We start from the raw sequence: 27,237 nt of genomic DNA, 5'->3' as shown, positions 1-27,237 counted from the left end.
CTTTCAGGTTTTTTTCTGGGAAGTTCACATCTCTGAACAGAGTGTTATGGATACTGCAGAGATGAGCAAAGTCCAGCAATACTCAGAGACAGGTAAACAGAGTCTGAACATCCCTGACTCATCACCTCTATCATCAGCCTTGATCTCGCTGGTTTTGTTTTTAAGAATTCTGTTCTCCCAGGTCCTCACAGTGAGAATCCGTGTCAGCGTCCTTGGTGAGAATTAGCCCAGGAAGAGTCTGGCCTCACAGAGCACCAATAAACCACAGAGAAAGAAATGGAGACATGGTATCTCTTTATCAGACCTTTATTAGCAGACTGTTCCCTACATGAAGAATCCGAGTTAGATTTGCATTATAACAATTTGTGGTTACAGCTACAAAGATGGTTGTCATTTTGCATTGATTTTTGCATTCTGATATTCATATTCTCATTAGGCCACACTGGTAGGAAGGAGCCATTGCAGAATTTATGACAGGTCTCAGGAAGAGGGGGGTGGAAAAAAAAAAATCATATCACTAATCCATTGTTGGTTAGATTTCCACGTGGCTACTACTGACAGCACTGAAAGTGAAGGCAGAGTCTCACCTGGGAGACTCTCCATGAACCACCAAAATCTGTCTGAAAGAAAGCAGCTGTTTGAGTGCTAGCAAATCCTTTTCCAATTTCTCATACACATCTCCACAGTGTCCCCTTGCATGTGATGAGCACTGGCTCAGCAGCAGGGTCTGCTGATTCAGCCTTGAAGCACAACTGTAGCAGCTCGTGTCCAAGTGCAAGTTTCCTTCCATCTCTCTGGAAATGTGCATTGTCTTTAGTCCCTGAGATTTCTCTCTTCCCCCCTTACCTAAAAACTCCCCCAGGCGCTCTTAATTAACTGTTGTGACATCCAACATCCACAGACCTTCCACTTCCCAACTTCAGCCATCCACCCAAAGCCTTTCTGCCGTGCACAGAGGCAATTCCAGGCTAAGGCAAGCCTCACAGTGCACCCTCTCCCCAAGTGTCTGCTTCCTCATCTGCTCCCTTCTCTCCTATGGCTTCTTGCTACAGAATTTCTCTGGGCTGAGGTCCTCCAGCAACAAACCCAGACATGGGAAAGGCAGTTCAAGCCCCAGAGGGAAGGTACACGAGTGATTTTAGCATCCCTCCCCACAACTCAGCTGTGTGATGTAAAAGAACTAATAGAGAACTTTTTAAAACAGGAGAAATACAAGCACAGTAACAATATTTAAACAAACCTATAAAAATAGTCTGAAATAACTCTGTTCAAATAAATACAAAATAAATATGCTTTAAGCAGTAAAACAGTGGAATGCAATGCTGGTCCATTTTACCCAAAATGAAAAGTTGGGTGAGGATCTCCCAGGCCTCAGAAGCTGGATCCTATTAACTAAAGCAGCCCATAATGCTAACAGAGAAATTTTAAAGCCATCTCTTTCCCTTAGCCTTATGAAAAGCACCCTTTGAAAGGCAAGCAAGCATGTCTTCAGGACTGAAATCTCACCTCTCCCAGCGACAGCCCCTCTCCCTAACACCCCTCCCACAGCAGACATTCCTGACTTGGGGCCCCCATCACACCAATGGAAACCTGAACATCGATCTACCAAGAGGTCTAAAGAGATAAGATAGCAGCATAGGCACGGGGTTTGGAAAAGGTTCACGAGCTCTCCTTGGCACCAGGCAGGATGGAATTCAGAGGTCCATGCAACGCTGCGCAGGGGCTCTCATGTCGTGCTGGGAGCACAGCTGCACAGGAGCTGTGAGTTGTTTTGTCTTTGTTCACTAAAGCCATGCATCACAGTGCCGGGCAGCCCAGGGCTCTCCTGCCTTCCCCTTTCCAAGCCCCTGCAGAGAATAAGACAAGCCAATCCCGGCATGCAAAGGATACAGGCATGCAGGCTCTAGTCTGCTGCTTCTGTTAGTAAGTGCATCTTGTTAGTGGGTTTATGAGACACACTTAAATCTATAAAAAAATAAATAATCCTAATTCTTCATCAGGCTGGTTTAAGTAACCTTCAGCCTGGCTGGATAAACCAACTGCCCACCAGCCCTCCAAACCAGTATAGATTAAAGTTACATTTCATGTCAATTCTTGGAAGCAGAACATGAATGTTTCCCACCCAAAGGAATATTTGTAAACATAACAAGCCTGGTGTGGCAGCAGCTCCTACACAAGGTTTGTACAAATTTAAACAATGGGCAGGAAGTTAAACAACTGAATGGAAAAAGCAGCTCTCTGAATGGAAAAAAGAAGCTCTTTCAGCAAGTCAGAAGGTGTTCATCTGTAGCTCTATACAGGCAACACACTGAGAGCAGGCCTGTAACGCAAATCTTTGCTACTCTGTCATACTGCTGGGAACTGACCTCAGCAACTCCCACCTCAAGATCTCCCAGGAGTTCAGCTCCTGGTCTCCCAAAAGGCCCAACAAAAAGGACCCTGTGATGGTTTATATGGAGCTCTGAGTAGCAAGATGGCAAAGGACACCAGATCCTCCCCTCCCTCCTCCTTACTGACTCACAATCTGAGATTTCACAGCTTTGCTTAGTCAGCTTAGTGTCGACACATTCACAGAATGAGAGATGGCTTATATGTCTTGGGATTGCATCCCAAGATTTCAGAGTTCCGAGTCCTCAGCATCTCCTGGTCACCGTGAGTCCACGCCCAGAGTCATCTTCAAGTTTTCATAGACCACGTAGCTGATGCTCACAGCTGGGATCACCTTCATGAAGTTGGGCGCCAGACCCCGGTAAAGCCCAAACGCTCCCTCTGTCTTCAGAATGTGTTTGAACAGTCCCCTCATGGTCACTTCAGGAGCACCCTCCACTGAAGCTGCAACAGGGAAAGCCACAATAAATAATGCAGCCTATGTGGTGAAAACACTTTTGTTTCCAAGAGCAGTATTGATCCCAGAGCAAAGGTGCTTTACAGGGGACAGCGTTAACTTTTCAGCTATCCATTCTGTGCAAGTATTTTCACAAAGTGTTCTGCAGATGCCCTCAGCCCAGAACTGCTGATCTGAGCAAAACAGAACCTTGGTTCTGGACGTCCTTGGCTGCAGAGGTTAAAAGGGCAGCACAAAGTCCACTGTCCCCTTGCAGCATCACAAACAGCCCATGGCTCAGCTGCGGGGACCAGCTGAGGCTGTTGTTGCAATGCTTACACTAAAGAACTTTTAGCCTTGCTCAAAAACAAAAGCAGGAGCTCCCACTGTTCCAAAAGTTCTCACCTTGGGCCTGCATGCGTGTCCTCACAAGGGCCAGGGGGTAACTGGCAAGCTGCCCACAGGTGCTGGAGATGGTGCCACAGGCCAGCAGAACAAAGACCCCAGGGTCAGCGCTGTTGACAGCGTAGCGTTGCAACCAGGTATTTTTTAGTGTCTGGAAGGAACAAGCCCAAGGTCAACAGGGATGAGGCAAGTCAAGGAGTATCACATTTCATGTAATATCTAGAGTAAAGGCTCAGAAAGTGCTAGGCAAGTTCAGCCAAAAGCACAGGGCATCTCAAATCTCTTTGAGCTGTTGTTGCCATAGTGCCAGGGGAAAATCCCTCCTTTAATTTTCTGCTGCAATTTTCTCATGAAGAAAAGAAACAAGCGACTATGCATAATGCTGACTATGGTTTATGAACTAGAATCATCATATTGAATTATCTCTTAAGTAAGTTTTGGGTAAAAAAAACCATTTGTGCCCCATAAGGCTGTTCAAGAAAGCTTTGATAAATTACTTAAACTCTTGACATGATTGATAGGTCTGACAGTGATAGGGCCACACAAGCAGTACAGCCCTATAATAGGTTAACAATAACATAGAACATAATATGATAATTGTTAGGCTTAACATAACAATAGGTTAAAGGCTTCATACCTCATAGACTGCCAGGTCAATACCAGCATATGGAATGATTCCCAACATGTTGGGGATGTAGCCTTTGTAAAAGGCAGCCATTCCTTCCTTTGCAAGGATGTTTTTGGCACAATCCAACATGCCTGAATATTGTCCCGTCTTCCTTAGAGCCATCCGTGTTTTCAGAACCTAGAAGACAAGAATAAATAGCATGAAGGCCTGCAAAGAATGAGCAAGAGAACAATGTACAGACTAAGTCATCCTTAGGACCACAACTGTCAGGACCACAGCAAGTGTCTTGTGGTGCTTTGCACCACCTCTGAGAGCTCATTAATTAAGTATCACAGTGCTGGTGTTCTACCCTCATCCTCCCATCCCTGCCCCTACCCATGAGGCTGGACTCAGCCTCCTGCCTCACCTCCATGGGGTAGATGCTGCTCTGTGCAATGGCCCCAGCCAGAGAACCAGCCAAGAGCCGCTCGTGGATGCGCAGCATTTCCTGGTCAGTACCGATGAACCGCTTGATCTGCAGAAGCCAGAACAGACAGACATTGAGGCCCCGTGACTTATCTCAGCCATCACTTCCTTTTCAGCTTGTCCTTGTGCAGACACAGCTGTCTGTGCCCTCACCTGCTCATAGGCCATGAACTTGATGGCTGACTCGGGTGCAATCTTCAGCACATTGATGCCGTTGCCTCTCCACAGTGACCTGGGGCCACCTTCCCGGATCATCTGCGTGAAGCCGCCGATGATGCACATGTTGTTACTGCGCGAGGCGTGGACCTGCGCGAGAGGGACAAGCTGGATTAGTTCCAGTCCCCATTACGACAGTGCAACGTTTTGCTGTAATCCAGGGACAAAAGGGCACTTTTTTATTTACCCAGAGATTTGCCAAGGCTTTAATCCCTTTCAGATAACTTCTACAATGGGAAAGCAAGCTTCTTTTCTTTTTTGCCAAGTCTAGCGTTAACTAATCAATCTAATCAATATCACCCTCTGGAATGGGAGGAAAGGTTAAATAGGCAACTGTCTAGGCTTTTTCCCATAACCAGCACAGGATCAACTACCCATCAACTTCCCAGCTGGTTCAAGAGCAGGTGCAGTGACAAAGCAGGCTAAAATCAAAATTTTCCAACTTCTTTCTAATATTGATAATACTGAATATAAGCTCTGCCAACTGACCAGCACATTCACTTCAACTCTCATGGCATCAGGGTCTCTCAAAGGAATACAGAATTTTAACCTGTTTCACCAAAACTCAAGTTTTCCATAAAACTGTCTTTCTACTGACAATTTTGGCATGTCTATCTCCAAAAAGATTCTCTGTACTTTTTTAGTCAATGAATAACAACTTTTTTATATTACTTTGATCACTCAATTTAGAATGCTTTTTAAAATAACAATAAAAGAACAACAAGATTAACACTGGCCAGTGCGCTGTACTGTGTTGATGAACATTATTATCTCCCAGATAACCATAAATATTAAAAGAGAATCTGCTCAGGTATTTAAATAAACTGGAACTGCTCCATCATACCTGCATGAGCACTTTCAAACGGTCCAAGGGAGCTGTGCAGGTTCTGGACACAGCACCTGCACCTCCACCTGCAACCAGATGTCTCCACCACATCCCTGTCTGCCTCTCTTCCACTGTGAACTCATCAGGGACAGTCAAATTCTCTCCCACATCGAAGATCTGCAAAAACAGAAGGTGTTGACAAATGCTTCATCAGCCAGTGATCTTGCTACAGTTTTACTGCTCTTTATTAGCACCAGGTGCTGAAGTACAGGATATGCTTGCTCCAAGCCAGCAGCTTATCTACAGCCACTAACTGCTGTGCCTGGCCACAGGAGCTGCCACTGCTAGAACCTGTCACAGGGGAAACCGAGTTCTGATTTCAAGATTTCTCTCCAAGATCCTGGCAACTGCTGAACATTTGTCTACATCAAAATACTGCAGGTATTTAGGAACAAACTGACCCACTGCAGGCAGCTGCATGGCAAAAAAGGACCTCTCCAGAACCTTCCAAGCTCGTAGCCTGTTAAATCTCATTACTGTTCACATACAGATAACTCCAGGAAGGATGGCTGCCTGTGGAATCAGATTCTAGTTTTAACAGGTCCTGAACCAGCTGGGGCTGGCCACTGGCAGGAGCTCCTGGAGAACACCCTCAGCTCCCTGCAGTAATCATCACCTGTGCCAGCAGCTGTGACAGTGATATGTAGCAAGATTACAGCAGAGGACAGGAAGCAATTGAGCTTCAAGGGCTACAAGGAAGCTGTGAACCATGAAGAGAAAGATAAAGACTGCTGATAGCAGCTCCTGGGGGCCAAGACTTGGACGAAGAAGTTGGGCAAAGACGAGACCTGTTGCACAGGAGCTATTTCTTACCGTGGAGTGCTTCCAGTACAGGATGATTTCAGGAATGTTCTCCACAGGATGCAGCAGATGATAGTCTCTCCACTCATTCCAATCAATTGTCATTGTCCCATTTTTATCCATGCTAAAAAGATTGATCATCAGGTGAGTACAGACTCCCACTGGGTGACAAATTCCTCCTCCCCTTCCCTTTGATTACCCAGGCCTACACCAAAAAGAGCTTTGCAAAGCAGCTACTGAAAGACTTCTAAAGAGACACAAGACAAAGCTAGGAAACCTTCTGTTCACCAAACAATGCTGAGGTGGAAGTGGGCTCTCTTTCCTCCCCTCTCTCTCCCTTCTAAACAGCCTGCAACAGTATTTGCAATCCCTCCTACCAAATTCAGGGACATAACTGACACTGAAGGGAAAATAATACTTACTAGGTGACAGGACCCCAGAAGTGTCCCGTCCTTATTCTGACACACAGGCAAACAGACAGAGGGAAGGTAGCAGAGGAAAAAAAGAGGAAAAAAACAGCACAAATAAGTGGTTGTTAACATGTTAGTGGCACATGCATAAAGCACTCAGCATTTCCAAAGAGCAACTGCACAGTCCCTCTCCACAGCAGCAAGCTCAGGGCAGCAGGACAGGCAGACAGGGATGCAAATCAGCTTAGGTGCAAGCACTTCCCCTCAATAGGTTAGGGAGAGACTCTGACAGTAAGTCTCAATTAAGCATTATGATTTTATAATTTTATGTCAATTCACAAGGAAAAATCAAAATGGAAAGTAATAGGAAAAGAGGGAGGAACCAAAGTCTCTGGAAAGTGCATACAGTCCCTATATTCATGTCCCTATATTTCTTTCTAGCTCCCTTGATATAAAACTGAAAAACCAGTAGAATCTTCACCTCTTCAGTATTTTCTCAGCCTGCTGTTCAGAGATCTTGACTCCCAGGTCCCGGAGAGACTGGACAATCTCCTGGGCATCGATGCGGCCTGCAAAGATAAGCCAGTGAGCTCAGGGATTCATATTACAGGCTAACACATGCACCAGTCCACCCTGAGCATGAGAAAGGTGTTTACCATCATTCTTTTTATCCAAACTCTTGAAAACCAGTCTCAGCTTCTTTTCATGGTCTTGGAGATAGTGAACAAATTCCTCAAAATCCAGCTGTCCGTCCAGGTCTTTGTCTCCAGCCTTCACAATTTTCTGTTCAGAAAACAGCCAAGAACTGTCAGTTCCTTTGTTCACTCAGATCTATCTCTCCTTCTACCATATTTAAAAAACATTTCCCACACAAATTTGACTTTTTCTCCAAAAAGTAGCTGACAGAACTGTAATTCTTCTAAGAGAGATGAGCGACACAGTAGTGTAGCAAAATCACCTGATTCCAACTGTTTCCCAAAGTCCATTACACAGATGGAATGCCTCATGGTTTTAGACACATGACACTAAGATAATATTCCTGATAATCTCAGGACTGAACCTTGATTAACACCTTGCAAAGTCCTTGTGGAGGTTCTAGAACTAAGTATGAGTCAACAGATCTGCATAAAAAGTGAATCACAAAACTTGAGGTTATAAAAAAAACTGAGCAGGAGAAGGAATTTCGTGCCTACTACAATCCTTAGAGAAGCAAGCTCCCTCTGGCAATAACTAACTCCAGCCAGCAAAATCCTGTCCAGCTCCAGTGAACACAGCCCAAGATAAAAACCTTTGTGAACTGGTTTAGGCACCCTGAAGCTACGTGCTTTAATTACACAAGTTTCCATGAGATCTGCAAAGAGCAAGAATACGTTCTTAGTAGGACGCAGCTAAAATCAAGATTAAAATGTGCCAGACATCTAGGACAAGGTAACTGACTAATTAACTCACTGCAACTCACTGAGGCAATAGCCCATGGACTCTCCTCTCTAAGGGCACATGGCTGCCTGTTGACAGCTGAGGTGATCTCCAGACTGCAAGAATGTGGCTCAGGGAGTTCCTGTCCCCCTTCTGATTCAGTCACTTGCCTTTGACAGCCTTTAAGTTTTTTCCAACATCAGTGAGCAACACTCAATGAGGTGTGATTCAGTCTAGTGCATCACCCAACGTTTTGTTTTAATTCTTGTAACATTTATGTTAACAGCAGAAGGGTTGCTAAAGAAACTCTGAGCTGAGATGAAACACTGGGTTAACCCTCTGTTCACCAGTATTTTGCTCAGTATTTAGGCTTCAAAGTATTAGGCAAGCCTAAACTCACTGTGATACATCAGTCTATGACCACCAGTCCCCTTCATAAGCCATGTCTTTGTTTCAATGTCATTTTAAATTACTTCAGTACTAAATAATTCGCTATTGAAACGCTCTCTCTCACCCACCAAGTCCCATCTCTTTAGCCCTAATGCTATGAGGATTATTCCTAATCACTTAATGACCCTTAAATAAGAAAGTGCTGTCCCAGCAGCCCTGACCTCCAAGGTATGCCCAGTATTCCTAACCTGCCATTTGTCATATGACCGTTGTGAAGTTCAGATACGACCTCACATTCAACTTGTGGGCTAAATATAGACCAACACCCCTCTCCTGTCAGCACATGGGCTTGAACAGCTGAATCAGGGCTTCCCTCTCCCTGGCAACCCCCAACCAGTTGACAGGCATTAATAATTTGGAGGCACTGTAAGAGAGATGTGACTGTGCAACTGCTCCCTCTCTCTCAGCTGCAGAAATGCAGCCTGAGTGATCAGAGACCGCAGGCCATAAAAACTTTGCCCTGTTCACCTTTCTCCCCCACAATCACAGCACAAAAACGCTGCCTGCCTGACAGTAACCCACAGCACACATGTGAGGGGTGAGAAAGCCAAGCTCCCAGCATCTTCTCTGGAGGTGTAAACAAGTATCTGCCTGCACCTCTTCACTTTCAACAGCAAACGTGAAATCTGGCCATTAACAGTTATTTCGGCTGCAGAAGTTCCTGTGACAGTCCTAAAGGCTGTGACACTTTCAGTCACAGCCCCTGCAGCACACTGTGGGAACCACACACCTTCTAGCCTGCTGTTCATGTCTCTGCAGAGGCATAAAAAGCCTCCCCTGCTTGGCTGATCAATAATCAGCTCTCTGAGCTCTTGACAGCCTGACTGTGGGGAAAAAAAAAAAAAGTAGCAGCAAGCTGAAAGCCAGAGTGGTGACACATCAGGATGAAGAACTCCATGGATTTAGTGCATGTCTCTTCCACAGCAAAGCAAAAGGTTCTTGCATAACCTTCCCCAGCTCAGCCCACCCACCCCTGGCTGAGTCACTCACACTGAGCTGCTCTCCTGCTCACAGCACAAACCTGTTCACCTTCACCAGCTTCAGCTGACTCTACATTACAGCCCTGCTGTCAGAAGGCATGGGGGAAGGATTTAAGAAGGAGGAAGAGGATGTGAAATGCTGTATCTGAACTGACCCATCGAAACAGAAGACTCCATAGTTTGGAAAACCCGTTTTTTCTATTTAACTCACATCAACTGCTTTAAACAGTCTTATAGCCACTGAGACCTCACCCAATTCAAAAAGAATCAAAAAGAAAAGAGTTCACTCCACGTCAGTTCAGCAATCTCTGCCAAGGAGCACGAGAAGCATTTCCATGCTTCACTCAGTTATTACAACACAGCCATCAAGAACTTCTCCCCCTCTCAAGACAGCCACTAAGTGTATTAGACACCACCTCCATCACTCCCTCCCTCCCTTCCATTCCTCTCTCAGGGCCATACCTGCTTCCACTGGCGGTAGGTAGAGAATTCCTGGGAAGGAATGAGGAGGCTGAGTCGGAAGATGGATTTGAGTTCGGCCGGCAGCCCCTTCGACTCAAAGTACTCAAACTCCGCCTGCCTCTCCCCAAACACCGGCACGTACAGACAGAGGCAGAGCATCTTTCTGAGCCCAAGACTCAGCTCACTCCGACCGGCAAGGAAGGGAAGTAAAACTGAGTGATTCCCCTGAGCTAATTTCAGCACCTAGTGGAAAGGAAATGCCAACAAGTCTCATGACACACGCCTGCGAGCGAGCCTGGCTCCGGCGGATTGGCTGCACAAGCCCTGCCCTTCTACTTAAAAGGGAAGCCGGGGCTGCTCAGCCCCACCCCGCTGGTACGAAGGAGACATGTGAGCTGCCTCCCATGCCCAACACCTGCCTCCCAATAAACCCGGGCACTTACAGCACAGCGCTGCCAGTTAACTCTTCCTGTGTCCCTCTTAACCCACGGCGCTTTGGCAAGGGGCCAGGACACTCGCTTGCTCTGCCTGACATCCTGTCAGTTCTTTTCTGATCCTGTTCTCACCTCTGTGGAGATTTATTCAGGTAGCAGTGGGGACCAGCCTTGATTTCCCATCATGCAACACAGGAGGACTATCACCATCTTCCCAAAAATTATTTTAAGTACAGTAAGAACAGGATGCCAGCCACTTACTGTTTTAATACACATTTAGGATAGCCAGGTTAAGCAAAAGTGTTCCACTTTTACAAGGTTATTTTGCTATGCCAGAGTTGACTGGCTTTGGTTGCGAGTTCTCCCTAAACCACTTTTGCCAGCTAAGAGCAGACAACCCCTGCACACAAAGATCTCTCCCCTCTGTAGCACTCCAGTTATCAACACAGCAGCAATAAAGCCTGCGGAGGTTTGTCATTGAGCCAAATACCGAGAAAATCACCCAAATCAAGGGCAGGCTTCAAAATAGCCCCAGCTGCTTCTAAGCCTCCTAGCTAAGCATCCACACAGCAGTTACACCAGCTTAATATTTTTCATCCTCTTCTGATTCCAATTAAACATTGCAGTCAGTTGTGTGCTACAAGAAGTATCCCGGGCAGAACAACATTTTCCAGTTTCTATGCTTGATAGTTTAACCGCTTTGTAAGCGAGTTCCTGAGCTCTGATTAGGAGCAAGCCAGGCTGGAGGGAGTGTGGCACAAGCAGCATTTAATGCAGGTATAATTACAGCTTTCTGAGCATTTGGTGGAGTTTGTGGCATGGGGTAACACCTAGCTCTCCAGAGAGTACCAAATGTGCAGTAGGCAGCAATGCTGTTCAGGACAGAATCACTGACTGCTAACATGAATTTTAAATTAAGTTATAGACTTGGTATTAATCAGAGAAGCTATCACACAAGGAAGATGCAAAGCTGTAGCAAATAACCAAACACTGAAATCCTATCTGCACCAGAAGTAACAAAGTGTGTTTGCTGAACTGGCTCGAGCCAGCCAGGATAACAGCCTTTTCCCCACTGCTGAGGACACAGCAACATTTTCTAGTGTTTGTTGTGTTTGAACAGCCTGCCTGACAGAGCAAAGTCCAACCAGCACTCCCCTGCTCAGGCCGCCTGTACTGTCTTTATCGTGGTATTTTGTTCTCTAAAGCAAAGCCAAGGTCTGTAATGAGCTGTTCATGGAATTGCATGTCAATCACACAAGCTGGGAATATTTAATCTGTGGCTTAATTTCAAGGATTTTTTTTTTTTTTTTAATCTCAATGGATCACAACCCAGAGCAACTCAGTACCCTTGGGATTTGTGACCTACAATGGTGTCCTCTGCCCTTCCTGGGGCACCTCACCTAGCATGGCACCGTGGCCAGGTTACCTAACTAGGCTTAACCTACTCCCTGCTGACGTCTCTCTGCGTGAAAACAGGATCTTCTCAGGGACTCCAGATCCTCTTAAAGATCAGCTGCAGCAGCTCACTGCATGCATGCCCACAGCACACCCCAGCCTTCCCACCAAGTCCAGTCTCACTGCAAGCAGCACCCTAAGGATACCTACACCCACTGTCCAACACCAAACACCCCCACCAAGGGGAGCAGAGGGGTACCCCCAACAACAGGTAGTAAGTGAACAAATCTAACTCAGATTTGCTTCACAAAGCCTTAAGATCCCCCGTAGTCCTTCCCACGAGTTGCCAAGCATCACTATTATAGCTGCTTGGCAGCTCAGTTGCTATGCCAACATGATGCAGATTTTCCTAAGAAACTCTGTTTGGACTTGGCAGCTAGAGACAAAAGGCAAAAATCGGCACATTTTAGGAAAAAAAGCCTTACTACCTACGTCAGAGGAAAGGAGAAAGCTAATGAATTAAAAGCTGATTTTAAGCAGGGTATTAATTACAGAACAGTGAGCTAAGAAGGAGAGACAGATTACAAATGAAGTTTATACCAGCAATTCAGGTTATAATGACAAAGGGAACTTAAGTATTAAGAAGTTTGTGTATTTCAGCTTTAAAAATCCTAGTAAAGCTGGAAATGCTCAAGAGCCAGGCAGCTTTCCGAGGCTGCAGGGATCAGTGCTGCTGGGACACTGCTGTGGGGTCACTGGCCACATCTCAGCACACACAGAGTCAGTCCCACTGCCCCAGCCCAGGGCTTCAGGCTCCAGCTACAGACAGTACATCCCTCATTAGCACTGTCTATTCCTGATCAAACCAAGGACAGGGCACAGAGCTCAAATGAAGGCACTCTTCCTTGGTATTTCCATCCACCAATTCCAACACTGAAATGACACATTTATGGGCCACGTGGAGCCAGCCTGCTAATACCCTCTGCAGTTTCCTTGATGACAAGAAAAGTGAGCCATGAAGGAAGGCAAAATCAGCTCTTCCTTGCTTTAGCAAGCTAATTTTAATTTTATTTATAGGATTTGGTTCTTTTAAATGCTACACAAGTTACCAGTTTCCATACCCTGCCATCTCTGCTAACCTTTCCAAGTTATTTGTACACTTCTAGGCATTTGTTTCATCACTGGCTTACTACATCACCTCCAGAATGTACCTCCCAAGGGATGGAAAGATGCAGCCATACAAGGAGCAGGAAAGTATGCTGTTTAATTTTGAATTTACTTCGCTAAAAAAAAAAAAAAAAAAAAGGCTCTAAAAATATCAAGTACCAGCAAGCGTCACAGTCACGTAACATCCTCCTTCAGAGGCAAAACAGCTTTCTGGGCTCCAACCTTATTGCTAGAAGGTTTCACTGGGTTCTGCTGACTTGGTCTTTTTTAATTTCTGGAAACTAGCTTATAATTAATTGGACAGTACAGAAAGTACTCACAAAGCACAGAGAGTGTCCAGTGTATGAAGGAGGGGAGTTAATGATTTAAGAGACCCCAGCAGAGTAAAGAGCTGCACCCAGCCAAGGCTTTGCCAGGGGAGGGATAAGAGACCAGGCACAGCAGAGAGCACTATGTGTTATTTGACATAAAGGTAACCAGGGAAGGTGACCTGTTCCACCGACAACACAGGGATCCAAAGTTACAAGTCCAGATGGTGACATCAGGGGCAGATCATGCCTGTTTCCTGTGTACACAGATCCAGGGCCAACATAACACATTTGCAATCAGTATTTTCTCCCCATATTTGCAAAAACAGCCTCATGTTGGAACAGCTTTGAACAGGCAAACATCTGAGGAGGAACAGAGCAATGACAAGTAAAGACTGAAGAACCAGGGCCAGGAAGCCCCTCCAGTCAAGTTTATGGATACACATCAATTCCTTACAGAAACCCCTACCAGGTGTGGTATTTTCTGTCGTTTTAGAAGTATTAACAGATGTTTCTACAAAATGAAATGGCCTACCAATCAAGAGACTGCTCCCAAGGTTACAGCCAGCCAGTGGCAGAGAACAAAAGCCCCCACATTTTCTATTAACACCAAATAACACTGTTTCCTTACAGTGGTTTATTATCTATCCCTAAGGCTGTACCAGACTTTTCCCAACACTTCTCCTTCAGACATGTAATTGGAACACTGATATCTGATCAAGCACAAAGAAGTCATTGCATCTTAACAAGTAACTGTCCATCAGCTGAGCCCTGGGCTGGATAAAGCATAAGCCAGCCTGAACTGCAAGGTGAAACATATCTGCATAATCCTCAACAGAAGAGCTTTACACTGCATTTTACTTACAATCAGGGTAAGCTAAAATTACACAGTCAAAACCTCCTGGCAGATGAGCAGGTAGTTCCTAAGATGCAATAACTATTTTACCACATCCTTATCCTCTAGGTATTTCTCCGTTAGCCAATCCTATGGTTCCTATGCAGCAGAACTTCCCAGGGTCACATAGGAAAGAGGAGATTGGTATCAGCTTTCAGAGAAAGCTTTATTTCCAGGTGTGAACAGATGGACCTCTCGCTGACTGAGAAACCATTGTTCTCTGGAAGACACCAGAGATTTTCAGCCCTATAATTCCAAGGTTTTGGTCTCCACTTCCTTCAGTTCTGAGCCTCTGTCCTTCTTCAACCTCTGTGCTCCTGAAAACGCGCATGCTCCTTTTTTGGAAGGGGATGCACAGTGCTAACTGCTAAGGATAGACATGAAGGCAAAAGTCCCTGCAGATTTCTCAGCCTGATTCAAGCAGGGAGTGGCTTCTGTTCCCCAGAACGTGAAATGCCGTACTGCTTGTTTCCATTCAAAACAACAGCACAACAGATATTAATCCTCTCTACAATTTAAACCTGTTCATCCCTCATTTTAAAGAGAAAGCTCACAGCAACAACCATGCCAAATTCCCTGTCAAATAAACTGGATCCTGAAGGTCACACACCCCTATCATTGCTGCAGCCCTTCAGTATCATCCCCCCCACCTCCCATACTTCACAGGCCTTATGCCCAACTCCTTCCCCCCTAATCCCAGCTCACACCCTTGGTTTTAAAACCACATGTAGTCAGAGCTGACTGCACCATCCTCAGGAGAAATAAGACAGCACTTCCCTCCATTAAATAAGCCAGAACTGCAGTCGGCCAGCACTGTGCTGGGAGCTCCAGCACTAAACTAAGAAGCTTTTGTTCACCTCCCCCCAGACAAAGCCTCACCATTTATTCTCTGCCAACTGTGCGCCCCCATCACCTCCCCACTCTCCCACCCCCTGGGAACTTCCCTCCTTCCTAAAATCCTCACGCAGATTTTAGTCTCTCCCTTATGCCACCCGCTCCCCAGGGACAGTCTTTACTCTCTTCCGGGCTCTGCCATTCAAATAATACAACCCGTTACTCATTTGCTCAAAATATGCAAGTTTTACCAAAGGCCTGCCAAATTACCAGAGACTGACTCCAGAACATTTTAGGATGCATTTGATTCTTTGTCGGTCTGGAGTGCAAGGGTGGGACTGCTCACAAACCTGCATTATCATTCCTTATCCTCTCAGTCATGCTTTTTACAAGTTGCCCAGAAACCCTGGAGGCCCCAATATTCTCTCTTGCCCTTAAACAGCATTTTTCTCCCACACTTTGAACATCATGTTTGGAAGGTTAGATCACCTCCTCTCTTCAGTCACTCCCCTGCCCCCCGCCCCCTTCCTTTCTAGCAAGCACACGTTAGACCCTGCTCCCTTTTCCTGTTCCTCTCCCCCCTCCCCAAATTCACACACAGCTACTCACACACTCCACCTGCAATACCCCTTCTCCCAGCAGACCACACACTCCACTGTCATGTGCACCAACCCCTCCTCAGGCCCCTGGATATCCCATTACCTTTGGAAAATGCTCTGCGGGTCCAACCACCAGTAGGATAGTTGGTCTCCTTTCAGTGGGATCAGTCCCTCTGTCCTGTGTCTTCCCCAACACCTTTGGCCCTTTCTCCCCGGGGCCTGGAAGTGGGGTGGTGTTTCTGGCCTCATCCTCTTTTTCATCTGCAGGACCTTGGCATATGGCCCTGGGAAGGAAGCTAGACAGAAAATGCCACAGGGTCTGCAGCATTGCTGCTCCAGCGAGCATCCCAGGCAGGGAAACCCTGAGCGCTCAGGAGCTGCCCGCTGCCAAGGATGATGTGACTGCACTACCAAGCACCCCCAAGACGGGAATCGGCACGGCAGCCAGCGGGAGGTTCAACCCAGCGACTCCACCGGCTCAGATTCTTTACAGACCGCTCCTGCGGACGCTTCCTGCCTTTTGAAATTGCTGCTACTGCAGTCGTGCCTGGCCTGACAAGCAGCTCATTGTACCAGAGCCTCAGAAATCTGATGGCAATAGACAAAGCACAAGCCCCCTGGCACGGAGAAGCCGAGACGCTGCGCTTTGGAGACCGCTTGGCCAGAGAAGCCGAGACGCCGCGCTTTGGAGGAAAGCTAAAGATGAACCTCTCCGAGAGGAGCTTCTCAGAGCTGCCAACCGAGCCGCGCGTCCCGGCTCATCGCAGGCGAGCAGCGAGGCAGAGCAGCGATGCTGAGCACCCAGGCTGCGTCCCCACTGCAGCAGTGCCCAGCCAATCCCGGCTCCCAGCACTGCGCCGCTCCGGAGCGCGGCAGCGCGCGCGGCGGCCGGGAGCGCGCCCGGGGCGCGGGGTCCGCCCGCAGAGGAACGCGCCCGCCGGGCCCCGAGCACCGGCAGCGCCCGGGGGATGCGCGCCGCTCCGCAGCCCCGGCTGCGGCGCTTTGTTAGGGCAGCAGATGGTTCTGCAGAGAGAAGCCGGCTTTGCCCAGCCATGGCTGCATTAACCTCTAAGCGCACTCTCTCTCCCCAGTCTATTACGGGCTCATCCGTGCCTACAATAGCTCTTTGGTGCTGCATTGTGCTGCCGCCTTTGGCTCCCAGCACAGCCTTTCCAGCCATTCATCACTGTGAGAGCTGTCCTTAGACCATCGCTGGTTGGTCGGCTGGCCGAGCTCTGCTGGAGGAGCCCTGAACCACCTAGTCAAAGGTAGGATATTGATGAATATAAGCACAGGACACAAGATATTGCCTGGATTTCTACAAGAAATGCCACACTTTCCTCTGCTGCCACAGCAGCAGTTGTTCATTGATTAGTGAGCTGTGTCGGCCTCCCACCAGAACCCACCCTGGAGGAACCCAGCATTTTCCATTTTACAGTTCATCAACTTTGTATTCCCAGATTCTTTGTGTCCACAGAAGGCACTGCATGCCTCATTTCCAAAGTATTGTGACTCTTCCGTAAGTTTGGGGGTTTTTACAGACAGAAAAAATGAGTACAAACCTACAGCTTTCATCACCTGGGGCTCTCTACCCAACACAGCACAGCAAGAGCCACAGCAAGCAAAGGACCTCAATTTTCAGCTTTTAACTTTTGAAAGATTGCAGGACATTTCTGGTATACAAGTATTAGATGTGAAAATACGATCCAAAATCTAAAAGGTCTGAGAGCCTTAAGCAGCCAAGTTGCACATAAATTTTGAGATGAACATCACTTCTGGGAACTTGCTGTCATTGAATTCCTATAATGAGCCCAAGTAATGGAAAAAGTGAGAGACAAGTACATAGAAGATACCACATCGAAAAAATTCTTCTGCAAATACACCAGAATTACCTAAGAAGAAAAAAATGCTTTTTAATCACAAGGTCTACATACAGTATGCAACAAAGTTTTTTATCTTAAAATTTGACACATACCAACAAGTAACCACACATTAAAAAAAAATTCAATTATGGGGCAGTTAACACTGGCGTGAGGGTGTGGGAAAACTCAGTCCCTCTCTGAGGGATGGCACAGTGGTTCTAGTTGGGATGCAGTCAGCAGCTCAGGCACAGGCAGAACAGCCTGAGGAATTCTTGTCATGCCTCCATTGCCCTGAGCTGCTGTCAGTCATCCCAGCTACAAGCACAAAAGTTAAACTACTTTCTAACACATAGTGAATCGGATCATTTAAGATGACATTTGGGTTTTTAATGCTCTCAAGCCAGACGAACAAAGCAGATTTTCTGAACTGGGCACAGTTCTTCAAAATCAGCTTCTATTAGCCTCAGGCTGTGGTTTCACAAGCAGCTGTGAACTAATCTGAAGCTTACTGCCACTACAAGTCATCTCAGACATCCACTTAAGCCCTGCACTTACCTTGCTCCCATGCTCTTCTGACAACCTCATTAACCCAACCAAAAAACTGCAGAGCTTTCTGCTGGGGTAACCACTTGAGGCTACTCATGGATGGGGTCCAAAAAAGTGTGGAAAGGGCATCTGAGCTGCCTGCTGCAACAGGCAGGCTGCCCTGCCACTCACACAGCTACAAGTCACCATACAGAAGGCAAAGCACCCAAAGGAGAACTTGAGATTTGTCCTCTGTGGTTACTTAATACTCACAAGGCCCCATTTAACACAGCTGATGTTACCTGACACTGTTACAATTGTTCCCCTGCATTAATATTCATATTAGTGGTATGTGCACATCAGGGACCTCCATCTTCCTTTGTTCATGCAGAGATTTCATAAGAAAATACAAGAAATTACATGCCTGGGGTGTAATTAAAGCAGAAACTTAGCAATGCTTCTTTGGCCTCTGTCCTCACTAAAGGAAACCTCAGAGGAATTCTGCCACCACACTAATTCACACAACTCCTTGAGAACAGACAGAAATTTCTAATCATATTTAAGAAAAAAAATGCATTTATTTTACCAAGTGGGAATTTTATTAGGTCAGAATAATAAACCTAGTAACAGCAAGATGATTATAGCTAGAAGCAAGACAACTGCACTCCTACAGGGAATTTGTAGGGAAGTATTACTCTACCAACACCACCATAAGGCCAATCAAAAAAGATGTAATAAATACTATGAGTCCAGCATGAAAGGTGACACAAAGGAACACAAGGAACAAGAATTCACTTTTTCTATAAATCATGAATGAACACCTAGGCTACAGTGAAACAGCTTTCCCAACCTCAGCGTCATTAGGAGATAGCTATTCCTGCAATTCCAGCTGTTTGCATGATCCAGACCTGGGATTTAAGGCAGAAAAAGCAGGAGGGCTGATCTGAATGCTGGCCCTTGGCCAGCACACCAGTCACTGGGGACAGAAGGCGCCTGTGGCAGCTGGCCTCAGAGCCCTGCACACCAAAATGGGTAGTCATTAGATAGCCTGAGCAGAAGCTGACAATAAAGAGCTGTAATCTAGCCAAATGGAGACAAAAGAGAGAGAAAAAAGCAAGAGACTGACATGTTTTGCTCAATTAAAGTATTTTCCTCAGTACTGCAAGTTGGCAGAGGGAGGTTCTGTGTAAGCCATTAATTAAGGTATCTTGTACCCTTTTCAGCCACATCATCATACCTGCTGAGTCTAAAATTTCAGTTTTCAGGCAGACACTTGCCTTTTCCAGGCTGGTATACCTGGCAGAAATGAACTGTTCCTTTAAGATGGTTTCTAGGAGACTTCTGAGTAAACGCACAGCGATTTCCTGTGAACTTGTGAGCCTCATCACCGACAACTTGCTAACATGTAAAAAATGTGAGGGAGGGCTAAAGAGAGGGGGGCAGAGGGAAGGGTGCTGTGCTGGGGGCAGTGAGCCCTCTCCTCCTCCAGCACAGGAAGGCTGCTGGCATCTCTGGTTCCTTAGGTGACCCTGCAGGAATGAGCAGTGACTCATCTCCTTTGGGAGCCTCCTGGAAGCACCCCAAGGAACCCTGCTGCTTACATGTGTGTGCCACCCAGAAATAGCACCCGCTGGGATGGGCCACCATGACTCTGCCAATTACCTCTTATCTTTTCAAATTTAGTTTCTGAAAGAGGAAAACGTTAAGTATGTCACTGCTTTGCACTTTTTACAAAGCTGAAGTTAACCCTGCACAGTGCTTCTCACACTGTGAGACATAAAACCTCAACATCCTGGCCACTGCTGCTTAAATAATTAATAGTACATTCATATATTAAGGTGACACAGCACAGCTCAGGGAACACTACAAAGAAACCCAGGTCTTCTCATTGCAGAAACCCTGGCACAAGGTATTAGCTACCCAAGCTGATGTATTCAGGCATCCACAGCCAGTGCCAGAAATACAGACAGAGCTGGCCAGGGAGGGGGAACACAGAGCCTTTACTCAGGACTGAGAGTTCCACCAAGGTTATATCATATTATATGAAGAGCAGGGATTAACCAAGAGACAGGGAATTCTTAATACTCACAAATTAGAAAATCAACTTCTTGCTGCACCAGCAAGAAAACAGGTAGTGAGAAAGGATGGCCCTGCAGCAGCCCAGGCCCAGGCCTGCCCCCACACAGCTCTCCTCAGGCTAGACAATGTAGGTTCACATACCAAGCAGCTCTGCCTTTCCAGGCAACTCATGATCTAAAAATTTCAAATATTTCTCTTAGAGAGGAATTCTCCACTGCAAACCACTTTAGCTGCCAGAAGCTTCCCTGCAGCTCATGATTTGGGAGTTGGAAAAACTCAAGACATCTCAGCTGCCTTCCCATGAATTATCACAGCTATGCTTCTCCACCCAAGATGAAGACTGGGCCACCATCAAACTCTGCTCATGTCCCACATTCACAGGGACAAATATAGCAATAGGACACGAAAAAGAACAAAGACTCATTTCCCATTTGCTCCAAGTAGGGCTGTAGGAAAAAGCTCCCTCCCCCTTCTCCTCCTCCCCAACACTGTATCAGGTTATACTGTGTGCAACCAGGAGCCCAGGGCTGCAGCATCACCATTTTGTACAGCACTCAAACAAAAGACCAAGTCCTTATTATGGCTTTGATGTCTTTTATTAATGCTCACCAACCATTTAAGGGTTCTGCTCAATATTCAGCTAGATTAAAAATAAAAATTAAGAAAAACAGTAAGTATGCTGAAGTCTGGAGTTTTTTACCTGCTGTTATCTCGGTAATCTGACACCTCCCTTGAAGCTGACCTCTTCTCCGAAGCAACCAGCCAACTGGACAAGAGGAAACGGCCTCAAGCAACAGCAGGGGAGGTTCACATTAGACATTAGAACACATTTTTTCACTGAAAGGATTGTAAGGCACTGGCACAGGCTGTCCAGGGAGGTCACCATTCTTGGAGGTGTTCTCAAAACAAATCTAGTGCTACAGTGGTGTTGCATCAAAGGCTGGACTTTATCTTGGGTCTTTTCCAACATTAACTATTCTATTAATCTGTAGAGATGAGGACAAGGGGATATGTCCACTACTTGCCAAGGCATTGAGCGCTGGTCACTAAAAAACACCCCACAGAACACACTGAAAGACCAAAGCACTGCTGCATATTCTACACAGACACAATCAGCTGCTTTGGATGAGTTTTGTTGTTTCATTCCACTCAGGCTGAGGGTCTCCTATAGGCATTCACTTCCCTACAAAGCTCAGAACAGACCCCATCCTGCAGGAAGCAATACTGTGAGGCCACATCAGTGATATGCAGGATGCCCTTCTACTTACACAATGCTGACATTTAAAATTCATATGCTCTAGTCAAAGTTGCACCTACATCACTCAAAGGTCAGCCAGCAGCCCTCGGTCATTAGCTCTGTGCAAATAGGACAAAGGTCTCTGCTAAATAAACCAGAGAACCATCAGGCTTCTCCAATTTTCTGCAAGATGAGACAAAAAACAGTCCCAGAAGAATAAACATCCCTCAAGAGTTATACACTCGGACCTATATGTACAAAAAGCAACACTTGTCTAATCTGCAATTGTTTGTTTGCATGTAGGGAAAACATGCAGGAGCAAGTTTCTCCTGGGTATATTTGCATCTAAAACCCATCTCCCAACCTCCCCTCAGAACATCAACAGGACACACACTGCCCATTTCATGCATTAATCACACTAAGGCAGGGCTGACCAGAGACCAGGTCTGGGTAAAGACTTTCACCAAGACAGCCTAAGATTCCCTGCTCCCCAGCACCCTCTCCTGCTATCCCTGCAAGACCTGGCAGAGTCACATCCTGGGGTAGCTGCAGTGCCAGCCCGTCTCTCTGACATTGCTTGTCCCAAAGCTCTCACTGCAGGGGCTGCTGGCCAAGGCTATTAATAACCAACACTGTGCCCAGAAGTTTCCTTGTGCCAAACCCAAGGCCTGTCTTCTCCAAGTCTTTTCTGCAGCTGTCAAGAACTCGTGTGATTGATTAGAGTGCATTTGCGTCTTCAGCCTAAATCAGAGAAGGCAACAAACCCCAAATTCATACCAACTAACCACTCACCACAGATTTGAAAGTTTTATCTACAGTTCAATCACTGACCTACAGTTCTGCTCTTGCTCAAGTGCATGAGAACAGGGTCTGCATCAAACCACACATCTCATAATTACAAAGAGCAAGAACAGGCCTCCACTCCCTACAGATCCAGCAGATATGATCTGTTTTGTTTATTATTTTAATAAACATTACTCATTAATGTGTGAATTTAATTAACATGTTATTGAAAATGGTTTCACCTTGTGTTAAACTGGTTTGGGGTATTCCCAATAGGTAATCCTTTGGGATTGGTAAAGAGATGGGTGGATGAGAAGTGGTTGGCAGCAGAAGGAAGGCTATCAACAGAATATCAAACTGTAACAGCATTTGTCTGATACAACCTTGTGTTGCTCAACCCTTCACGATGAATTACAAAAGCCCAGCTAAAAGCTCCGTAAGTGTCCCAGCAGGATTCAGGACACCTAAACCATGAAAATGTGATAATGCATAAATGTATATATGTTTGGAGATGTATTGTGAAATCTAAATGGGAGCTGGAGAGATATTCCAGTCCAAATTACAGAACAGTATTAGAATTTTGCTCTTTTTATCATAAACTGACTTCTGTAACACAATAAAAATTCAGGTGCTCCAATTCCAGGTGGCTGTGAATGGAAAACAGGTGAAAGCATCACACTGGATAAAATCCCTGCTCCTTCTGCCCCTTAAATTGCAGTAGATTGTGCATAGTATAAAACAAAGTATTCAAAAGTGCTGAAGAACAAAACAGTTACCGAAACAGCCCGAGAGGAAGAATTAAGTGACGTCATGACAGAAGATAAAGTATTGATCAAAAACAAGATTAATTTTTTTTACGTTTGCAACTGCTTCAGTAGAAAGAATTTCTCAATCCATCCATGGAGTCACTTGCCAAAGAGCTAACTGATTTATTATCCCAGAATGGCACGGACACAGCTGGAAGAGTCCAGGGACAAACTTAAAATGCAAAGTTGTTCAGAAGAAAAGCCTGACGCAAACAGAACACCGCAGAGTCCAGCTGCAGCAGCACAGCTCTGCTTCTCCAGTACATGGGAAAAGTAAAGAACAGACCTTGGGAGGAAGTTTGGACAGCCAGGACCTGAAGATCAAAGAGGAGATACGGGGCTAAGGAAGAAGTGATGAAAGTAGATTTCAGCAGCCTGGGAGCTGATATAGTTTTCCATGGGGAAGCTAATACCAAGGGAGCAATCACAGTCAAATATATGAACTTAGGAGGGGAGAGTATCACAAGACCAAGGAGGACATCACTGTTAGGGTAGAGGCAAAGAGGACATTTGGGACTGAAAAGAGACAAGGGTTATGTTTACTGTTTCTTAAAGTGAACTAGTCCAGCAGAAGATGCTGAACACTACTACAGAAGAGGCAGCTGCAGACAAAGTTCACCACTTCAGTCTGTCTCTAGGCAGCTGGGATTAATTCCACCAGTTCAGACTGTCTGGAACTTCAGCAGCAGAGATGAAGTTTTGGAATGGCACTCCAGCCCTGCAGTTAATCAGGATCAGTAGGAAAACAGTTATATTAGCAAACACACAAATATTACCATCACACATTCTTTCAGCAATAGGACATCTCCAAATACAAAGTAGGAAACAGTTCTGTTTCAGCATATTTCCATTAAGTGCATATTTCAAGTTCCATGGGTCTATATAAAGTCAGAAAGCAACAGCAATAGGACATTGACCATCCCAGAGGTAGATGAAATTCAGCAGTAAAAGACTATCCCTTCACACAGTAGAACAAGAAAGGCTTTTAAAAAATTCTTCACATGGTTATCATTTTACTGCCCAAACAGAGTGAAGTATGTGGATTGCTTCACGCTGACCAGCGCAAACAAGCATTTTGTTACAAGGCTCACTGGTTTGGCACACTGTTATTCGTCAATTGGTTTAAAGATAACAGCATGGGCTAAAACAAAAAAACAAAACAAAAAAAAAAAAAAAAGCAAGCATCGTTTACATAAGCAAATTCCACCTCAAAGGACATCTGAGTGCAAGCCCTTCTCTCCCCCACCACAGAAGGCCACCTCTAAAAGGGAAAGCAGCAATTTTCCAAGAATGCCACAAAGGGTTTTATCTCAGCAAGCACTCTCAGGCATTGAAGGAGCCAAAATATTGCTCATTTTCTTTTCAAGTTCAGCCCAAAAGTTATTGTTACCACAAGGACTTTTAGCCTACTGACGCAGGGAGATTAGCAGCTCGCAGCTAAGATTGGTGATAACCTCACTTTACAAGCCCAATGTTTTCTCCATCTGCTCCCAAATATTAGAAGGCAACTCCCATATCAAATGTACTGCTGCATGGAAGGAAAAATAAAGTGCACCACAGGCACCAAGTAATTAACTAATCACAAGCAATCCATGTGATTTATGCCTAAATTGGTCCCCAAATAGCATGCTCAATAAATCAGAAAGGTTTTCTATCTTGACACTTAAGCACTTTCCTTGAGCGTGACCTCACATTAGTTAGGCATTGAGGTGCCATAATTAGCTAAGGATGGAGCAGAAAAAGGACTGACTTATTAATAGAACTGCCTTGGAAACAGGAAGTTTATTTGATTTCCCTAAAAATTGCTCGACACGGAAGTTGGCTAGCCAGCTGAGGGCTGTTCCCACATTTTTAACTGGAACTTGAGAGTTTTGAACTCTGCATCCTCACTCTCAGTGGTTTTTACCCTGCTAAAGGGGATGCTCTACCATACCAATGCTTTGCAAATTCTACAATATTTTGAGTTGGGAAAGGATCTTAGAGAGCACTCGTTTCCAATCCCCTGCCACTAAATCAAGTTGCTCAGTGCCCCTTCCAGCCTGGCTTTGAACACTTCCAGGGACGGGGGGTAGCCACATCTTCTCTGGGCACCCTATGCCAGCATTTCACCCCCCTCACACTATTGATGTGGAAGAGCAGTCAGAGGAAGGAAAGGGCTGAGGAACAATACTGACAGACAGGGGCTTCAGCAGAAAGACAGGATTGTTAAGCAGCATCCAGCCAGCGCTTCCCTCCGGCAGCGAGCTCCAGTCCCCGCAGAACGGTTCCTCTGTGCCGCTCCCGCGGCGCGCCAAGCAAAGAAACTCTCTGCTGGGAAGTAAAAACGCAGTTTGTTTTAAGTTGCTTCCTCCTGGGCTAGAGAGTGTCAGGCTAGATTGCACTGCATGCAAAAAGAAGGAATGCAAATGGAGGCAGGCATGCAGGTGTAAGCACAGAACATTCTGGGTCACGGGGGATTTTTGCCAGAGGTCAAGAATTGTGCCCCAGAGGTGGCAGCAGGTCAGTGTCACAGGGCAAGCACAGGTGACTTGTGGTACAATCAGACTGACATACCCAAATGCACCCAGCAGAAAACCCCCATGGCACTCATGTTTTTATTAGAAACAGCATAACTAAACTACTCACAAGATCACACTGCCAAGGAATTCTCATATCTTAAAGCAGCTAGGAAGATGCCAACCAAAAAGAAATGTCAGAAGTTAAGATGCTAAGATTCAAAGTTAGAAAGGAACTAGACACTCTGGAAAGGACTGTGCAATTAAAGCACTCAAAGTGGAGCACCACTCCCAGAACAGGGAGAGAATAGGAGCTGTCACTTGAATTAAATATCTTTTCAGTGACTCAGAAGTTATTCTTAAACTCTTCTTCCTTCCTGTAGGACTCAGGCACTCTGTGGTGGCACATCCCTGGCTGCACCCATGTGTTTATCTCCTATCTCCACATGATGCTCAGTTTTTTTATGGCCCTGCACATAAAATACAAGCGACTAGGCAGGGGAATACTGTGCAGCACTGAGGACAAGCCACATAGACATGTAAATTACATTAATCACAGTTAAATAGAGCAGCATCACACTGAACCTTGGAGCCATCCGTGTACAGCATCACGGAGCGGTGTGAGTACAAAAGGCTCCCAGAAAAAGAAAGCCAGAGCCGCATGTTTTATACACTCCACGTTCAAACTGTACAGTACAGCAGCCTCCCTACGTTTTAAGGTATTTGCAAACCCATAAAATAAACAAGTTTGGCATAAGCTGTCCTGGGAAACATGAGTAACAACACACTGCCAGACTCATATGAGGAACACAGTGATGGAATGAAACCTGCACAGTTACCCTGACTGCAGGAATTGCTTCCAAAGGACTTTCCACTAGTGTAAGTCAGCGTGCAAGCTGCCCTGTCCTGAGTCCTGGAGAAACACGATTTCCTTTATGGTTTTTCCTGCCCAAACACTAAGGTTTTAGTCTTATTAACTACGGACAGTTAACACGGCAGATGCCTGCAGACAGCACGCAAGCTAATTGCTCCGGGTCTAGTGTGGAAGCCAGCAGGGTGGCTTTGAGGCAGGGACCCTTGGGGAGCAGAGCAGAGCAGCCTTATCGCAGCGCAGCCCCGCAGGTGCTGCCATGGTGCCACCGCTGCCCCGGCGAGACACAGCTGGAAGGTCTCCAAAGTCCACGTCCCGCTCCCGAGACGCGCACGGAGAGGGCTCCGGAGCGGACACGGGACGAGGGGAGCGGCCAAACCCTCCCTCAAGCCCGGACCGCGGGACCGCTCCGCCCCGCCGGGCCGGATCCCACCGCCCGCCGCCGCTCACCCGCAGGTCCAGCTCGGTGCGGTGCAGCCCGAGGCGGCCCAGCCCCACGGCCAGATCGTGGATGCAGAGCGCGCCGTCGCGATTCACGTCGAGCTTCTGGAACAAGGCGCGGAGACGGCGGTCCTGCTCGGAGGCCTCGCAGACCGACCGCCCGCAGGACCCCGCGTTCCCCCCGCCGCCGCCGCCGCTCTCCACCGCAGATCCGTGCGGGGACCCGCATGGGCAGAGAACGCCGCTGACCACCGGGGAGGCGAGAGAGCGCCGCGCCCCCGGCATGGCCGCGCCGACACCGACCGCCCCTCACGCCCGCGGCACCGGCAAATGGCGCCGCTTCCGCCTTCGCGCCACGCGCCGCCAGCGCCACGTGACGCCCCGCGCCGGCCAATCACAGCGAGCGACACGCCCTGGGACACGCCCCGCGGCGCCCACCCGGAGCGGCGGGTCGCGACGTCAGAGGGGACGCCCCCGTCCGCACCAATGGGAAGGGAGCGCCGCGGTGTCTGGGGTGATGCACAGGGAGCGGGGCGGGCGCGCGGGCCGGGCCGCGATTGGCT

At 46.8% G+C, this 27,237-nt stretch overlaps 1 protein-coding gene across 6 annotated transcripts; it reads right to left on the bottom strand.

The window, feature by feature from the left end:
• Positions 1 to 290: 290 nt before the first annotated feature.
• Positions 291 to 27,008, bottom strand: SLC25A25 (solute carrier family 25 member 25). Of its 6 annotated transcripts, none has more exons than XM_021551475.3 (11): positions 26,684 to 27,008; positions 7,292 to 7,418; positions 7,117 to 7,204; positions 6,648 to 6,683; positions 6,238 to 6,349; positions 5,383 to 5,541; positions 4,476 to 4,628; positions 4,264 to 4,371; positions 3,867 to 4,034; positions 3,230 to 3,380; positions 291 to 2,832 (listed from the first exon to the last, which is right to left on the bottom strand). In XM_021551475.3, exons 1-11 carry the CDS (start codon positions 26,957 to 26,959, stop codon positions 2,648 to 2,650), a joined length of 1,563 nt encoding a protein of 520 aa, XP_021407150.2. In that variant the 5' UTR covers positions 26,960 to 27,008; the 3' UTR covers positions 291 to 2,647. The 6 variants fall into 6 exon arrangements, with proteins under 6 accessions (XP_021407150.2, XP_021407152.1, XP_021407154.1 ...); XM_021551477.3 differs by lacking the exon at positions 26,684 to 27,008 and adding an exon at positions 15,679 to 16,420; XM_021551479.3 differs by lacking the exon at positions 26,684 to 27,008 and adding an exon at positions 9,944 to 10,315.
• Positions 27,009 to 27,237: the final 229 nt, after the last annotated feature.

This window comes from Lonchura striata, chromosome 22 (genome assembly GCF_046129695.1).
Source record: "Lonchura striata isolate bLonStr1 chromosome 22, bLonStr1.mat, whole genome shotgun sequence".
NCBI classification, from domain to species: domain Eukaryota; kingdom Metazoa; phylum Chordata; class Aves; order Passeriformes; family Estrildidae; genus Lonchura; species Lonchura striata.
The sequence above is the reverse complement of the archived record's forward strand: the minus strand, read 5'-3'. Positions and strand labels throughout refer to the sequence as shown.

What these genes read in the sequence shown, in the direction of transcription:
- SLC25A25 (XM_021551475.3), bottom strand. Translation starts at nt 26,959, where the DNA reads ATGCCGGGGGCGCGGCGCTCTCTCGCCTCCCCGGTGGTCAGCGGCGTT. An exon ending in TTTGGATAAAAAGAATGATG is followed by an intron (nt 7,205 to 7,291) that starts GTAAACACCTTT and finishes TTATCTTTGCAG; the next exon opens with GCCGCATCGATGCCCAGGAG. An exon ending in TTCTGGGGTCCTGTCACCTA is followed by an intron (nt 6,350 to 6,647) that starts GTAAGTATTATT and finishes CAATCTTTTTAG; the next exon opens with CATGGATAAAAATGGGACAA.